At 47.4% G+C, this 16,998-nt stretch overlaps 9 protein-coding genes across 9 annotated transcripts; 3 read left to right on the top strand and 6 right to left on the bottom strand.

Moving 5' to 3' along the window:
• Positions 1-217: 217 nt before the first annotated feature.
• Positions 218-1,207, top strand: PEX2_018340 (uncharacterized protein; the record flags this gene model as incomplete). The annotated part of the gene is made up of 3 exons (XM_016739109.1): positions 218-256; positions 628-694; positions 765-1,207. The coding sequence occupies 3 exons, from the start codon at positions 218-220 to the stop codon at positions 1,205-1,207; spliced, it is 549 nt and encodes a 182-aa protein (XP_016602996.1).
• Positions 1,208-1,835: 628 nt separating this feature from the next.
• Positions 1,836-3,005, bottom strand: PEX2_018330 (uncharacterized protein; the record flags this gene model as incomplete). The annotated part of the gene is made up of 4 exons (XM_016739108.1): positions 1,836-1,893; positions 1,958-2,222; positions 2,556-2,628; positions 2,895-3,005. 4 exons carry the CDS (start codon positions 3,003-3,005, stop codon positions 1,836-1,838), a joined length of 507 nt encoding a protein of 168 aa, XP_016602995.1.
• A 953-nt stretch (positions 3,006-3,958) lies between these two features.
• Positions 3,959-4,556, bottom strand: PEX2_018320 (uncharacterized protein; the record flags this gene model as incomplete). Its single annotated transcript, XM_016739107.1, has 3 exons — positions 3,959-4,206; positions 4,320-4,389; positions 4,521-4,556. 3 exons carry the CDS (start codon positions 4,554-4,556, stop codon positions 3,959-3,961), a joined length of 354 nt encoding a protein of 117 aa, XP_016602994.1.
• Positions 4,557-5,091: 535 nt separating this feature from the next.
• Positions 5,092-6,724, bottom strand: PEX2_018310 (WW domain-containing protein; the record flags this gene model as incomplete). Its single annotated transcript, XM_016739106.1, has 4 exons — positions 5,092-6,078; positions 6,140-6,259; positions 6,326-6,596; positions 6,657-6,724. 4 exons carry the CDS (start codon positions 6,722-6,724, stop codon positions 5,092-5,094), a joined length of 1,446 nt encoding a protein of 481 aa, XP_016602993.1.
• A 541-nt stretch (positions 6,725-7,265) lies between these two features.
• PEX2_018300 (uncharacterized protein) lies at positions 7,266-9,161 on the bottom strand (the record flags this gene model as incomplete). The annotated part of the gene is made up of 1 exon (XM_016739105.1): positions 7,266-9,161. The coding sequence occupies one exon, from the start codon at positions 9,159-9,161 to the stop codon at positions 7,266-7,268; it is 1,896 nt and encodes a 631-aa protein (XP_016602992.1).
• An 858-nt stretch (positions 9,162-10,019) lies between these two features.
• abp2 (putative ARS binding protein Abp2) lies at positions 10,020-12,385 on the top strand (the record flags this gene model as incomplete). The annotated part of the gene is made up of 2 exons (XM_016739104.1): positions 10,020-10,655; positions 10,709-12,385. The coding sequence occupies 2 exons, from the start codon at positions 10,020-10,022 to the stop codon at positions 12,383-12,385; spliced, it is 2,313 nt and encodes a 770-aa protein (XP_016602991.1).
• Positions 12,386-12,997: 612 nt separating this feature from the next.
• Positions 12,998-13,441, top strand: PEX2_018280 (uncharacterized protein; the record flags this gene model as incomplete). The annotated part of the gene is made up of 3 exons (XM_016739103.1): positions 12,998-13,075; positions 13,176-13,231; positions 13,285-13,441. 3 exons carry the CDS (start codon positions 12,998-13,000, stop codon positions 13,439-13,441), a joined length of 291 nt encoding a protein of 96 aa, XP_016602990.1.
• Positions 13,442-13,880: 439 nt separating this feature from the next.
• PEX2_018270 (uncharacterized protein) lies at positions 13,881-14,462 on the bottom strand (the record flags this gene model as incomplete). Its single annotated transcript, XM_016739102.1, has 3 exons — positions 13,881-14,132; positions 14,186-14,308; positions 14,382-14,462. 3 exons carry the CDS (start codon positions 14,460-14,462, stop codon positions 13,881-13,883), a joined length of 456 nt encoding a protein of 151 aa, XP_016602989.1.
• A 763-nt stretch (positions 14,463-15,225) lies between these two features.
• Positions 15,226-16,076, bottom strand: PEX2_018260 (uncharacterized protein; the record flags this gene model as incomplete). Its single annotated transcript, XM_016739101.1, has 2 exons — positions 15,226-15,933; positions 15,990-16,076. The coding sequence occupies 2 exons, from the start codon at positions 16,074-16,076 to the stop codon at positions 15,226-15,228; spliced, it is 795 nt and encodes a 264-aa protein (XP_016602988.1).
• Positions 16,077-16,998: the final 922 nt, after the last annotated feature.

The raw sequence follows: 16,998 nt of genomic DNA, 5'->3' as shown, positions 1-16,998 counted from the left end.
GTTAATTTTTTTCGTTTGTATAGACGACTCAGCGCCGAAATTGACGACTAATCCAATTCATCTCATCTCTATAAATTGTTTCCCTGAATTTTCCTCTTCCCCTTCTTTTCTTCCACCTTGCAACTTCTCAAGATTCTTTGTATTCTGAGAGCGTACTCGATTGACTTTCATCTTATCTCATTGCTACCAAATACTGCATACAGTTCCCGCTGCCAATATGGGAAAAGTAAAGTGGGATTCCAACGCTGACCAAACTGTAAGTTTATTTTTTCACTTCGTTATTACTTTTCATCTTCATTCCATTGTCCGGGCCCAAATCATCAGCTTAGGCTGATCATCTCACTTGGCCTTGGCTTTTGAACTATGTCTAGCCGGACAAATTTACACTGGGAGCTCCATACTCTCTTGCATGACCATGCCAAAGGCCTTTGTGATTAAGTCTTGATTTGATCATCTCAAGCTGCTTGATGATCGCTATCATTTTCATATTTGCGAAAAATTCCTTTTTGCCTTCCAGATTTTGTTTGCTATTCCAAAACCTGGAACCTCCCCCTCTCGGCCTATGCTCATGGATCGTCCTCAAATCTGATAATGACAACTATGACTGACAAATCTAATATGATATAGCTCTTGGCCAAAATCCTTGAGACCCATGACCTGAGTGTCGATGCGGCCAGGGTCGCCGAGGCCTGGCGTAAGTTCTTCATTCTGCAGTCGCAACAGCATTTATATCACCTGCATTGACAATTCTAACAATCTTTCAGCTGCCCAAGACGATGACCATAAGCCAACTCCACGTGCCATTAAGGAGCGTCTCACCAGAATCAAGGAGAACGTCCGCCAGGGAAACCCCGCCGGCGCCGGGCCTTCTAGCCCAGTGACCCCCAAGAAGCGCACCCCACGCAAGAAGGCGAATGAAACTCCCACTTCTGCCACCCCTTCCCGCAAGCGCAAGCGTGTTACCAAGGACACTGTGGTCAATGAGGATCAGGTTGATGTCAACGAAGAGGAAGACCTGCCTACCGAGCACACAGAGATTATTGCCGAGTCCGCCATCAATAAGGAAACCGGTCTTGACGAAATCGACCCCCTTCTTCACCCGCAGGTCGAGCAAGAATATCCTGTTGTTGACCACGGAAAGAATGATCCCGAATGGTCTGGGTACAATTCGGACGCTGATTGGGACTCCGACGAGCTGTCCAAGTAGTCCAACGGCCTTTCCCACAGAGGAATCATGTCAGCCGCCTGAACTTTCGCTTCCTCCAATCCCCATGATCAATATTAGATTTCGCGTTCTACTTTTTGCCGGGCCTGATGTTGGGTGATTTGTTATTCTCCAACAATGAGTGTGTGGCCCGGTCGTTCAGAGAAAAGAAGAAAAGGAAAAAAAAAAAATTGTCGAAGGACAATGGCGTTTGTTTTTATCGTGAGATCATGGGGGAAAAAAGAAAAACCCAAAAAAAACAACAACAACACCGGTGCTCATTTGTCTGGATTGCGCCGAAGTACCTAGTTGAATCAACAATCGACCTCTTGTCGTCTACTTTAAATCTATTCTTCACCTACAAATGTAAAAAAAAACTAGTAGGATAGTAATGGTCTGTTATTTCGAGCAAAAGAGACTCGACTATCTAGATAGTCAAGCTCATTGCCATTAGTCATAGATCCATCTGATCATATCCCTTTGTAGATTGTTCCATTGCCATGTTCCTCCCAGTTGTGATATTCAGAAAAACTTCCCCAGATAAAACCCGGATACCATCAGCATGCTAACACCTCACCATGTCGACGTGTTATGGTTCCGCTGTGAAAAGAAATGAGCGCGGTGACGGCGCTTAGAGGTCAGATGGACCTTCTTCCTCCTTGAAGGAATCAGAGCTGAGGATGGACAAACTGGGTCAAATAAAATTAGCCCACTGAATTTTGGTCAGTATACTCACAACTAGCAGAAACTTACTCAGTGTCCTCCTGCTTGATCTTGGGCTTCTTGCCCTTCACATCCTCATCATCAGTCTCCTCGTCCTTGGGAACTGGGCCTTCACCAGACTCAGTAACAGCTTCCTTGGACTTTGAAGCAGTGGCTTTGGCAGACTTCTTTGGGGTAGCACGCTGTCGCTTGTTAGCCACGGGGGAAGCAGGAGCAGAGGTACCGCTGCCATCATTTGCTTCAGCCTTGGCACGAAGGCGAGTGACCCGGTGGCGGACGGCACTGACGGTGACTCCTATGGAATGAGTTTAGCATGATGCTTTTATTAGACGTAAAGGCGTCGATAAGAGGGGTTTTGAGTATTGAAGCGGGGTTTCAGGGCACAGTAAGGAAAGAAATTGGGAGGGGGGGGCGATTGGTACATCCTTTAAGATACAAAAAGGATATGTAGTTCAGGCGCAGCGCAAAGCAAATCAAATAAGCCACATGGTGGTGAATCAGTAAATTCATGTTTAGGTGGGTGATGCGGAACAATAGGCTGGTTAACATGAAAGGTAGGCGCTATATTTGGGGGCTCGGGGTCAAGGACTGCAGTATGGGATGCGAGGGTTCTCTGCGTAACACTAACCATCACCCATGTACTCAGCAAGAGCACGGAAGTCGATAGGGGTTGGGGTGGTAGCCAGAATACCAGCCAGCAACTAAAGAAGATGATGGTTAGTTACTGAAATAAAGTAAAGACGGTGAGACATCTGGGCCAGTCTTGGAAATGGCAGGCATATCGAAAAGCATTGGAGGTGAAATACAGCCGCCACAGCTCATCGACATCCAGTTAGGCCACCAAAAACTAGATCAGGGCAATCAAGGCTCCGTAGCAGCACAAAATCACAAGCGGTATCAACGTTGGAAGGATAAGGAGTGATAACAGATATCCGCGGACCACTGACAGACAGGAGTCTGAACATACCTTGGCATCGGCCTGTTCGTTCCAGGTGATCTTCATCGTTGCTTTGGTCATAATACGAGCTATAACAAACGACATCAGCATCTGAAACGCAGTGACGGGTAGACTGATCATCCCGCGCGCGCTGAAAGGAAATCGTCGAAATTCATATACAACCATACCTTTTGCTAATATGCGAGGGTGATCACTGTTAATCGTCGATAGAGTAAAGAAGAAAGGAAAAAGAAGGTGACGTGAAGAGATGAAAAGGCAAGCCGGACGATCTCTGAGCCGGACGATCTCTGAACATTGACATGTCACTGTATAGTAACAAACAACTCATTTCTCCTCGTTGATGTTTTTTAAGCGTCGGTAACCTACCTTTTATATCTGATCGAGGTTTTGATCTAATTCGGATTGTTTGATCAAAATCTCTCCTGTGTGTGTGCCGTTCAGCCCTATGAACTTGGAGTCGTCTAAATAAGCAAGAAACGGAACAGATATGGCCCACTCTATACAATAATTAAATACCATGCGTTGTAGTGTGGCCTAGTAGCAATATAGAGTGCATTTCTCACAGCATAGAAAGAAAACACAAAGAAGGCATCGAATGTTGAGCGCAGACACAAAAGAACACACTATCGTCGACGTCTTAAACACGTATGGAGTTTATGTACTTCCAACATTATCAGAAGGGCTTTTAGCCGTATTATGGGTACATACCTATATTTATAAATTTATTGAATGCACGAGAAACTGTGATATCTGCAAAAGCATGTTCAAGTTTGCTTCGTCGACCCAGGGCGTGTCATCACACCCTGTAGCCTTAGGTACATGTTGTACATGTACAGATACTTAGTCGCTTCCATACTGGAGAGTGGTCAAAAGAGCCAGTGTGATGAAAGAAATCTGCATTCTTCTTGGAAATGGATATTCATAAAGAATCTGCTGTGGTTCAAGGTACCCGAGAGACCTAGACTAAAAGCCAAACGATCCCATCCTTCGCGATGCCGCATCAACCTCCTCGTAAATGTTTGAATGAAAGTCATTATCTCCCAGCCAATGCCAGGTCTAAGAAGCGGAAGCCCTTAGATCTTGCGCTGCTTAGTGGGACTGGGGTTGGAATCGTCCCTATTTCCACCCTGACCCTCGACAGTGGAATCCTTTTCAGACTTGGTGAACGAGGAACTCTTGCGCTTGGTGGTGGATTTGGCAGCCTTGCGGCCACGGCCAGTAGGTTTGTCGGTCTTGTCCTTGGTAGGAGATTTGGCAGAGATTCCTTCATGGCGGGCTTTCAGGGTGTAGACATGCTGTCTCACGGCAGCAGTGCTGTCGCCTATACCTCATCATATGAGTTTGTGCAGCCATTACGTAGGATTAAGTGTCCATGGGAAGAGGAGGTAGGAATTGTAGACGTGACAGCTTGGGTGTATAGCCCTATGTACTCACCCTGTCCCATCGCTTGAGCAATCGCGGCAAAGTCCAGCGGAGCATGGACGGCCAATATGGCCACAAGCAACTGCTAATAGTTAGCCATTGATACCACTACCTTGCCAGCGCTAGCAACAAAGGGCCAAGTATGGTAAGATCAACCAGGAACTAGCATCCAAGGGGCGGTCGCTGTTATTCCCCGAAGATGAGAAGTCTTACCTGCTTGTCTCTCTCGTGATCCCATGCACTAGCCATCGTGATAAAAAGACGTACGTGGGGTTGAAAATGGATGGTTGGGGAGCCCGGACACGATGGTGATGTTATGAAAGAAGTTGAAGGGGATATGGAAAGAACATGAAGAACCTTGGAAGGATCTCCATCTCGTTTGTCAGATTTTTTTCACGTGAATGATAATGGAGTTATGGAATCAACTGGAATAATGACATGAAATTCATAGCTCAAATTCCATGCTACTGCCTTTCTGTCTTGGCGTCCCAGTGAGTGGATGATATGATATTCCTATGTGCGTGATTCTACTTCCACAATCAATACCTGATTGTGTACTTCTTGCAGTTGTAATGCGTTGAAGCATAGGAATTTGTGGCAGCTAGATCGAATGTTCTTTGGCACAAAACTCAATTGAAGTAACGAATTATCGACCCGGGAATCTATACTGAAATACAAACAGCGCAGAAGATAAACATGTCCATAGAAGCCGCTCAAAAAGGAAATCGTATCCTGTGTTCCTGTTGACCATCATGATTGATGAACAAGAACAACACATTGGTGCCTACAACTGTCCAGCAGAAGGCGGTGTCGATGTCCACGGCCCACTAACAAAGTGTGACTCTGGATCTCTTCCTGTCTCCCCCGGTGAATGTTTAATATGCTCGGGATAATGGCTCGACTGGTGGTAAGGAACTTGGTGAACGTGTGCTGTTTCGGGGAAACCCGTCGGCCCACCGCTATGACCAAACTGATGCTGTGAACCGTACTGGTTGAAACTCACTGGCGCCATTGGGTTGTGATACTGCTGATGGCCTTGAGCAAGGTTGACTTGGTGTGATCCTGACTGTTTTCGTATCATGTGCTGCTGTTGATATTGACTCTGTACATGTTGGAGTGGTGAGAATCCCTGTAAAGCAGGGTCCGTGAGAGCATGTTGCGAATGGGAGCGTGGGTCCAGTTGGCCTTGTCCAAATCTACCTTGGTCGCCCATGGAGTGCGTTGAATGGTTGGGGAAGCTATCCGCGGAAGTTTGGTAGGGCTGCCCTTCTCTAACAATAGAAATATTCGAGGCACGGCGAGCGAATTCTCCCGAAGACGGTTCCACATTCTGGTTGGATGAGTAAGACCCAAATAAGGGCTTAGGCATGGTTGATGGGTGTAAGTTCATCGGGACACCCTCACCAGAGGCATTCAAATGGCCTTGTTGTGATTCCAATTGCCACTGTGGCTGGGGATCGGAAGTTCCATCCATTGACCTTGCCATTTGCCCCTGTGGATTGCTGGTTATTGTCCACGATGCTGGTGGTTGATGGCCATGCAATCCAGCAGGATCAGCAGAAAATGCTTGGAAGGATTGTGCATGTTGTGTCATGTTATAACCGCTTGGGTGTCCCTGATAAGTACTTGGATTATTACCCCACGCTGATGAGGAGATACTTTGCCCCATGTGGTGTGGACCCGTGATTTGATATCCTTGGTGTGTCTGGCTCCCATAATATGCCGGCTGAACACCATTCATCTGTCCAACGGGGCCCTGGTGCAATGGATTCTAAAGAAAAATAAGCACTACAGCTAATCAAAATACGTGAGCCGCGAACATTTGAACATACCGGGCCATATCCGGCTGCGTTTGCAGCTAGCTGTTGCTCGTATCCGCCGGGCAAGTGTTGACCCGTCTGATTCGAATACCAACCCGGTGCCACTGAAGACCCATAGGCTGGATTGTTCGACTGCCCATATGTATGGGAGTCAAGGGAGCTCTATCCCACCATCAGTGCCATTCTTGTAATGCTTACGCAGACATAATGAGCGCGATTCCCTACGGAAATTCTCGCACTGTCCGCCGCGGAGTACGTCCCGCCTGCCATTGTGTCCACGGACTCCCCCTCTCGAGTACTGCCGCTTGTCGGATGCAATTTCGGCTCCTGCGGTAGCCCTGCCCCCATCGGTGTCGGTGTTGTTGACGGGGTCAGGACGATCGGTTCGGTCGGAATCTCCCATTGCGATTTCCCGGTCGTGCGCTGTACGTAATACCATTTCCGTCCGACACCTTCCCATTGAGGGAGCCTATCGGATATTATTGTTAGATACAGCGGGTAGGTACTTTGACTTTCGGGGTGGACTAACCAGCCTTCTGGAAGTTGAGGTGGTGGGGAGGATGGGCCTGCAGTGTCCGCAGGGGCCTCGGGCGCCATCTCAGACCTAACAGGATCCAACCAACGTCAAGAAGTCAAAAGGAAAGATATCAGACATCCAAATTATGGATCTGAACGGATAAAATGCAAATATACAGAGAACAAAGGGTGGAATAAACAGATGTGAGGTTCAACGAGACTCGCCGATAAGACGATCTTGTGGGGCTTGGCCTTCGATCGCCGTGCACGGACCTCAAGTCAGCACCGCAACTGCTACGCCCGTTGTATGCACACGAGGTACATACAAGCAATAGAATCATGGAATGCGGAATATGAATATCCAAAGCCAGTTCGTTATTCTCATAAATTGCTAGATATTAATTTTAAGACAATATCGAATAGTAGATAACTCCTGTTTATCCCCCTCCCAAATGAATAAGCAACCTCAGCGCCAGATCCTAGAAACATATCGGCATAATCGAAAAAGAACATATCCGTTCAGGCGCATGAGAGAGACCCGATAGGCGACATGATTAGATACAGAAAGGTACTGCTGTTGGGATTTCGCCATAGCTTATCACCCCGAGCGTCCCAGGGTTGGCTAGAAGTCATCGCCAGCCCAGTCCTCGTCGCCACTGAGTTCGTCGTCAAGAAAATCATTTTCGTTGAATTGCAGTTCAGTTGGTCGCTGGTTGTCGATTCGAATGTTCACAATGTCGCACATTCCCTGTATCTTTACGGCTTCAGGCTGCGGAGTCCCCACTAAGGAAGAACCACTAGCAGCATCGTCAGTTTCATTGAACTTTTGATGTGCCAGCCGAGTGCTTTGACGTTTGGAGGAAGTCGATGGTCCACTATCAGCCGTGGATGGTCGTGGATTATCAACTCCAGCACCAAGTTCATCAGGGCCATTCCTTGTGATGGGTATAGTGGGTTTGAGCGAGCGCTTCTGAAGAGAGCGGAGGTTGGGGTCTGGCGGCATGCTTCGTCGCAGGAATACCTTTTCGAGCAGGCCTATCCATCGCTCACGAAAAGTGGCACGGTCACGCCAGCCAATCTTCAGGATTGCGCTTATGACCAATCGACGTAGATCACGAAGTTTGGGTGCCGCATTCACCAGCGAAGTAAAGAAAACCTCCGCAGTAGCGTCATCCCATTTTCGTAACTGGGTGAGCTCGATTTCTTGGAGCTTCACTGGCCATGTGGGGACTTCGCTTTGGACAAGTAGATCTTCAAAGTGCGGTTCGACATCGTGGTAACTGGATGCATCATGCATAGAAAGATCCATTTTGAAAACTTCAAGATTCTCACAGCATTGAGCCAAAGTTTGGATAAAAGACATGTTGAGATGGCGGTTATGGCTTAAGCTGAGCTCTCGGAGATTGGTTCCATGTAAGGATATGTAGGCTGTGAGGTCTGATGACCACAATCGATCACAGTTGTTCAGGGTAAGCGAACGAAGAGTATTTGGTAGATTGGTGAGTATTTCCCCGCTAACCAATGAGCTTTCAATAATATCCAGTCGCTGAAGCTCTGGAAGCATGTCAAGGGCTTCAAGGAGGCCAGCCTCCTTGACAGCGGAAGTTTCTTCATTGGAATTATCGAAGTGGAGCAACTTCAGCTCTTTGAGACCCTGGAAGGCGCGCTCCGAGTGCATGTTCACCGTCATTTCGATAAGCTTATCAGTTTCTAAAAAGCGGCTGTTCCAGTCCCAGCTACTAAGGGCAATGCCACGGTTCTCGATGGCGGAAAAGAGAGAGTCTGGATATGTCCACTTCGATTGAACAATGTGCCATGGAGGTATTCCCACCGTGTAATCATCTTTGTGATACAGCCGTACCGTGTGTAAACGAGGCGTCTGTGCAATCAACTGAGCAAGGTCAAAGTAGCCATAGGGGCCACTTTTATAAATGAGGACTGGTTCAACCTCAACATGAAGTTCCTTGATTTTGCTTGAGTAGTTCATCGAGAGGGATTCTTGCGGGCGGGCCAACAGAGAGAGGAGCACATGGCTCTTGTAGGCAGGAAGAAGAGGGGGGCAGTGATAGAGTGCGGCGAGCGCAGGCTCGTGAAAGCTTCGACACAGAAGAGCTATATTGACTAACCACTTGACAGAGTCATTGCGGGCTGAACGGCTTTCGTCGAGCAATGGATGCGATGCGCGCAAGAAAATGTCGAGAAGAATTTGGTAGGGAAGAGTTTGCCAAGGAGGAATGACACCAGATCCTAGGAAGATCGGGTCATCGCCATCTGTCTTGGCACGTTTGTGCAAGACTCCCCCAACTTGACTGCTGGATTTCGATCGTTTAGTTTGCTTTGACTTTGGGGTGGTTGCTGCGCGCCGAGGACGTTTGGTTTTGGAAGGGCGGGTAGGCACAGATTCGGCATCTGAGTTTGGTGCGTCGATCGACGCATCTACCAATGCTTCGGACTCGTTGTCCTCCACGGCTGCATCAAAGCTAGCATCCGTTGAATCTTCACGATAGGATTTTGGCATTCGAGTTGTACTGCGCGACCGAAGAGATAATGAGGCACGCCTTGAGCCTGTCAAACTTCTTGGTTCATCTTGAGAGGAGCTTTCCTCGTGGTAGGTCTGCACTTTCGTGCGGCTGGCCCGCATAGGGCGAGTGGACCTTGAGCGCGAACTCGAGGGCGCCATGACGGATAAGGTCGCGCTAGGATAAGAGAGTGGGTAGCAGAGACCCGGGCCACATTGTACGCACGTCGTCGCGCGCACAACAGTATGAGCAGAGAACAAATTTGATTAGACTGGAGGCGACAACTATGCAATGATTGTCGTTCTCATTGACCTTGACAGAAGTCCGGGAGAGCGCGGCTTCTTTGACGGATGAGGTCGAAGAGGCCAAGAATGCCAAGACGACAAGCTTATCGATAACACTTGGAAGGTGCCGCCTGGCGCTAACCTTATTTTGGGTTAGCTCGCACGTGATAGCCAGGCAGGAACCCCGCCCTCAGGCTACGACGCTATCCCTCATTGGGGAGCACTAGATGGCCCCAAAATAGATTCTCAGCTTGAGCTTTAAAGATGGGCGCTTCCAGCCACCTCGAGGGGAAACCTCCTGGAACCCTACACCATCGGCGCATTGCTGTTCAGAATCTGATTTTCTTCTATTTTTCTCTGTATTCATACACCAAACACTTTGTGTTGAAGATAGCATAGCCTACATCTATGCCGCGGCTCCTGATTTGACGATAATGACGACTTGCCTATGCGACCTAGGATCCGCATGATTGTTTCCCTGCATCGCATGTCTAGCTCTATTCTACAATTAAACATAGAGGTCTGTCACTCAGAATCACCAAATTTTAGAGGGAAACATCATTCCCTATTATCATGGACTCCACCGATCGCCCGAGCCGTGGTGAACTCGGCGGACCGCAAATGGTCATTCAACAATATGCGCGATATCCTTCGACCTTGGAATCGACGTTGCAGAGTGCTTCCTCCTTGGGAAGTGCTCGTAGCCAAATAGATATCAACAAATCGCCTCCCTTGCAGCGAAGAGAAACCCCGAGGAGCTTACAGTCTTCGCCGAGGGGCATGCGTTCTGCTATACCCCCATCATCGGCCAATCACTCCGGGACATCCATGTCTCCGCCAGTTTTTGATCCTCGCCGCCATCAGCCGATAAAAGATCCCGCCGATCACGCAGATTCCCGAGTTCTTCCCTCACGGGATATCACTGACGAGACGATTGATGATGCCTATGTCACATTTATCTTGTACTGCAATCCAAATGTTCCGTCCTCAGTTGACACATCAGATTTGCGAAAGACCTTTCGGTGTCTCCCGCGGAGTGATGGAAAGAGCTTCAACATTTTTACCCTATTCGGCCTCATTCGAAGGCGTTTGCAGAATGAAGAGTTAAAGACCTGGATTCAATTAGCAATTGAACTGGGTGTCGAACCACCCTGTATTGAAAAGAAACAAAGCACGCAGAAGGTGCAACAGTACACTGTCCGGCTCAAGGTACATCTGTCCTCAAACCTCCAAACCATACTCGTCGTGCTAATATCGCCCAGCGTTGGATGCGTGCTATGCATATTGATGCTTTCTTTGAATATTGCATGGGCCTGCCCCATTCTTACTATACACAGCTCCCGCCATCTGGTCCTTTCGTCAGCGAATCCCGTGATGGGGTATTATTGGAAGAAGATCTCGCACTCAGGGCACTTGTGCCACAATGGAAGCCAAAACGGGGAAGGAAAAGGGTCGAGGATAGGTACACTGAGGAAGACAAAGCAATCAAGCGGCCCCAGTTAGATACATCTGTTGGCGCCCTACAGCATGGTAGCTTCCACTCCCACTCGGTGACATTCCCACAAAGTGCAATTCCATTCAGTGCATTTCCTGATGATATGGAACCAAATGACCCCTGGATAGCGGCGACCTCATCGTTTCCAAATGGTTCAGGGCCGAATCAACAAAGCCAAGATATACGCTGGAGACTTCCAGAACGGGATGCCTCTCCTGCTAACTACCCACAGTCTGCCATCATTCCACGGAGTCATCTACCGTCAGATGTCCTCGTGTCTGCAGAGCCACGGTCAGCAGTCACTCCGTCAACCGGTGAAAAATCCCGTTCTAGGAGACGGCATGGTCCCGCGGTTTCATCCGCTTGGCCTAACAGCAACGGCTTGTCAGCTGGGAAAGGCCGAGGAAGGCCACCAAATAGAGGGTCTTCATCCGGTTCCTTTTCTACCTTCCAGGTCAATCCTAGTCGGGAAACATCACAGGCGCCCAATCCTCATACTCAGCATCCCCCACTCGCCCCTGACAGACATCCGCCGCAGATATTTCAGACCCCTTCCCACAATCAACCTCCAACATCTATCTCTCAAGGGAGGCCCAATAAACTTCAGTTGCAGGTTCCTCAGCACTCAGGGGCGCCTGTTCGACTTGCCACTCCACCGAGACTAGTCGTCAATGGTGTGAGTGGTGCCGTCATTCCCGGGTCCGAAGGGCCCAATGGTTCTCGTCAATATCCCACCACAGATACTCCAAAGAATGGTATCACTACTCAAGCATCTTCCATCAGCGGGCAAAACAATGCGGCCCCTACCCCGAGTCCCTCTATCGATGACATTATTCATGCACTTTCTGCAGAGCTTCTTCGTGCTAGGCTGACAGGGCGGACGGCGACCCTCGCGCCCAACGAGGCAGGTGCCCTGGCGTCGGCGATGGTGATGAATTTGTCTTCATTATATTCACAGTTCCAACTTGGAACTCCTTTACTGCTACTTGTTTTTCATCTTGGCCTTGGTCATCATTTCGGATTCGCAGGCACTAATCCAGAGTCACTGGTCATCAAGGTTGAGCATGCCATCCCAAGCAGCGATGGAAATACAGGTGCTCCTACCTCTAAGGAATCATCAAGTGGATTTCACTATACCGTCTCCCATGAGTACAAAACCTCAAACCAGTTTTCGATGCAAATCACGCTCGCAAATGTGAATCCGAGTGTTGGAGGTATGGGTGCGTCTGACCACACAAGCGCCATTTCGGGTCCGAGTCATGAGAATAATGACAAGGATAAAACTGTGATCCTGGATTCTGACGATGATGATCCCAGCCAGCCTGTTTCCGAGACAACATGGAAGCAACGTTACACAAGGCTCCGTGCTCAGATGCAGAAAAAGGACCAGGCTTTGTCACAGTACAAACGAAAGATTGTGGAATCTGTCATGGCAGACATATGACACTTGTCAACCGAATATCTCCGTTAGATTTACATGAAGATCTTACCATCATGTTTGTACCCATTTGTGATATACACCTTGCAGGTTTCTTTCCTGTTTATTCGATAGGATACCCCCTTTGATATGTTCAATCCTACTGTTTGCTTGCACTTTATGAATAAAATTCAATATCTCTGCCCCTATTTTAAGGCTGGGCTTGAGATTCTTTTGCACTGGTACCCCATAGGCAATGCATGTCCCATCAAGAGTTGTAGACGGGTATTTCTATTCTTTTAGTTTGGACATTTCTGAGTTCATATCTTCATTATCCTCCTACAAAATATACAATATATTAACCTTCATGCAGAGTAGTCTAACTGAATATCATCGCTTATAGTATTTGAACATGAAGGTGTTTTCTATTAGCCAAGCTGTATACAATGGGCGATGTTACCTCAAGAAGAAGCCAAGATCCATTCACCGAGAGCGAAACGCGCGTTGACGGAATATCTAAAGCCAATTCAAGGCCCTGCCTCCTCCGTCGCTCCTCTCTCATCTCAGCTATTCAACTTCTACCATCAAGTATCTTGCTCCATTGAAAAGCATCCAACTCGGTCTCATAACCGTACCAGAATGACTTCTGTCAATACACCTGAGGAGCAGGCCATTGCCTTTCTTCTGATTTGTGTGGAACACTCTCAGATGGGAAAAGTATGTAACCCCCCAATTCCGATCAAATTTTCACACAATGTCTCCAAACTTACAATCCCTACAATCCAATATCACCTGCTAATATCATTGGCTATTACAGATCAATTGGAAGGATGTCTCACTCGATATTGGCGTCAATATGAGCCCCGAAGCGGCGTAAGCTCCTCAGCTATGCTATGAGTTTCGTTACAATTGTTGACAACCAGCAGCAGGAAATACTACTTCAGCATTGCCAAGAATGCCAAAGGGTTCGAGCGCTCTGACAAGTATCCCGAAATCCCCGCAGACCCTTCCTGGGAGACCATCACGCCCGATGATCTTGGCCCCATCGTCATTTTCGAAGAGTCTTATGATACCATTGCCTAGCAAAGACGCACATCGGAGCTTGATGCATTTTCCTTGCCTTTTGCTTGGATGGTGAAGACCAGTATCTTTGAGTGCTCGTTAGCTCGCAGTCGTCGCTGTTTGCTAGGTTAGATGTTATCTAGCTAGCAACCTAATCTATTATGAACTTCAATCATCCAAATTCAATGTAGTGGCATTGGTACTAGCTAGTTCCAGTCCAGATCTACTAGATTATTTACTCGGTATTATTGCTGTCATGAAAGCCACTACGCGGGGACCGCAAGATCGGAAATTGTGGTTCCGATGATTCTAGTAACGCCCCTCTACAAGAGATGCTTCCCATTGAAGTAGATCACATATTGAATTGGATACTATCACCTGCTGGGTGCCTATCGTCTAGGCTCACGGTAAAATCTTCGCACACCGAAGAGCTCTTTCACGGATATTTGGCGTGTGGAGCTTAGTTCTTCTTATCCTCCTCCGAGCTTTTGCCCTTCAGCATAGCTTCCTGTTGCTTTGAATATGCCTTCGCGTGCTCGCTCACAATATCCATGATGCTCTTGGTAATCTCGGTAGGTTCCTTCGCCGCAGTAGAAGTCTCGTCGGCGGGAGCCTCCTCAGTGGGGGCTGCCTTGGTGGGGGCTGCCTTAGTGAGGGATGCCTTAGTGAGGGATGCCTTAGTAGGAGCTGCCTTGATGGGAGAGCTCTCTAGCTGCTCGATCAGATTAGTTTCGATCTCATTTGGGTGGATAGAGATCAGCTTACCTTGATGTCACCATAGATGTGGCCGTTGGTCAGATTGTGTGCTTTCTTCAGTTTGGCATACTTCTTGTAAAACGACTTTGCAGTGGTATAGCCAAAGTCCTTGGCCACGAGCCCGAGATTGACCTGTGACTCGAGTTTTAGTATGTCAACCGTGGGTAAAAGTCAAATTCTCATTGAAATTGTCGATATAGTGTACCTTGTTGGTATCCTTGTCGGTATGTTTCTTGATCGAGTCTAGATACTCCTGGTCCGGAGGGTTGTCTTTGTATGAAGGCATTGCTTCGGCGATCTCGGAAGGAATTCTCTGAATTTCTGAAAGGATAGATGCTTATGGAGTAGAGAAACAAACGAAAAGGGACAAATTTCCCGAGAAAAGACTTAACAAATTGCCCGCCGCGCGTAAACGTCTTAATAAGCGACTCATCTTTCGGGGCTGTCGATTTGAATTGAAGTATATTCTTCTAGCAATCTAACAATGTAGACAAAGTTAGTCCTCACTGCATGTTCCAATCTGCATTCTTCTATGGAGATATAAGCTTGCGTTATACTTCTGATCAAAGATCTTGGTTTGAAATCTCTTAGAAAGAGTTCCCTAGGTAGATAGTGCAAAGAAAGCAAGTCACATCACGACAGGACAGCAGGAGCTTACTCTAGCAAAGCACCGGTTCCACTCACCTATCATCTCCTATCCTCTTATATTTATCTTGAATGTTTTGAACCCCAGGTCAGTTTCTATGGGCAGCTATGCGTGATGGAGAGAAAATATCACTAATAAACACTGAATAGTCCATTTTCTTGCTTGGGAACAGGAATGTGTCCTAGATTGATCTCTAAATTTACACCACCACCGCCCCCAAATGAAACGCAAGTATCGGACTCATCCGATACTTGCAAGGACAACTAAACATACCATGCTTAGATTTGGCAAGTTGAAGAGAAAATCAAGACAAAATTAACATACTTGATGATAATAACGAGGGATATTGACTAATGAAAACATGAACGAGGCCCTTCTAGTCCCCAACGAAGCCTAGTCAATCTTAAATCTGTTCCATTTTGACGACAACATGCTGATCTTCCTGAACTTCTTGGTTCCCTGTGCTCTGTATTCCCTCCTCACTCTGCTGTCCTTCTTCGACTTTGACAGTTGGACCTTCTTGGTGAGAAGGGGGGCGTGGTTCCCAGCTAATTATTGGGGCATAATTGCTGAAAGGTTGCAATTGGCCAAACTCCCGCATTTCAAAGCCAGATTGAGTGCTGGGTGATGAGTAAGGGTAACCGGTTGGGGGGCTTGGGAACTGGTATGGATTCATGAAGGACGATGATGTTGGACTGGGTGATGGTATGCCAGATGGTATGCTGGATGCCACCTGAAACTGCATCGAGGCAAAATCCTGAGGGAAGTAATACTGTCCTTCGGTACTCGTCTCCGAAATGAACTGCGGAGAATGATGTATAAGGCTCTGTAAGTGTGTGTTGCCTTCAGTGCCCGGCTCGCACTTTATAAAGGGATTTCCCGGAAGAGAAGAGTCAATTGGCTCCATGGTGGGCATCACGAGTGGCGGAGCCATTGGGAATATGCCTTGCATCTCAACAGGAGGTTCAATGGTCTTTGCCTTCTTGCTCTTTCGCTTTGGTTTGTTTGCCCCTGTGGTCCCTTCCATCTGTTGTCGGAAGCGGGAATACCGCATACGAGCGGCATGACCATTGGAGACTTCAACATCGGAGGCTACCCGGTTCCAATCGACCTATCATATTCAATTAAGATTAGATCAATCTGTTAACGGTTGGACAATAAACTGACCGATTTTAGGTCCAATTGCTTGATGATTGTGTAGAGGAATTTTGCAGTAGGAGTATCAGTCTCTAAGACTTTATTCCGCTGACCCATGGCTAAAAAGATGGTCTCAGTTACAGAATGATAAAAATGAAGTTGTGAGGACACTAGAAGGATTCATGAACAGTTTGGTCAGTTATATAACTGTAGGATCAAAAGGATCATTTAGACATCCAAAGTGCTTGCCAGCCACATCAATGCTTGCTTTAACTTAACAAATATAACAGACAATAGAATGTCTGCAAATCGCATGCCTCCTAGTTTGCCTTATTCAAACTCAGTTGCATCATGTAGTATCCCGCCTGCTTCTTTGTACCTACCTATGCTTTGAGTGGGACATATCAATGAATCTTGGTATCGATAATAGACTAAAATAGAAGCCTGTTTTCCTCATGGCTTCTTAGAAAGCATGCGAAGACCTCACAAGTAGATGCTTACGTCGTGATATTAAGGTACACAGCAGGCACCTTTGGGCACGTGCGCTCCATGTACTCATCACGTGATATTAATTGCCCTAGTCAAACGTATCGAGGGACTGGTCTTCTAGGTGGCAATAAGAGGATGGCAATCTAGAGGTTCATTCTAGAGAATGACTGTATTGAACGAGTTCTTGTACACAATATCTGCATATCTTTTGGGAAGCATAATGGCTCACCCCCGGCCATGTGTGACTATCAAAAGGATTTTTGATGACAAGACAAACATCATTGTAGGATAACACAACACCACACCCTGGAGTAACTTGTGCTGACTAATCCAACCTCCCAGCCGTCCCTGGAGGGGGCCCACGGGTGCTCACCTTAGAAAGCCGCCGGTATCCTCGACTCGATCAACAACCCTAATTAAATAGACGATCAATCCACAATACCAGCTCCTTGTTCTTCCAAAAACGGAAATATATCCCAGCTAAAATCAGCATAATGACTCTTTTAGCTATAGGAGCGTGCTACTTTGACACAATTTTAACGTGAGTTGT

Source organism: Penicillium expansum (assembly GCF_000769745.1).
Source record: "Penicillium expansum strain MD-8 chromosome Unknown contig48, whole genome shotgun sequence".
Classification (NCBI taxonomy): domain Eukaryota; kingdom Fungi; phylum Ascomycota; class Eurotiomycetes; order Eurotiales; family Aspergillaceae; genus Penicillium; species Penicillium expansum.
The sequence above is the reverse complement of the archived record's forward strand: the minus strand, read 5'-3'. Positions and strand labels throughout refer to the sequence as shown.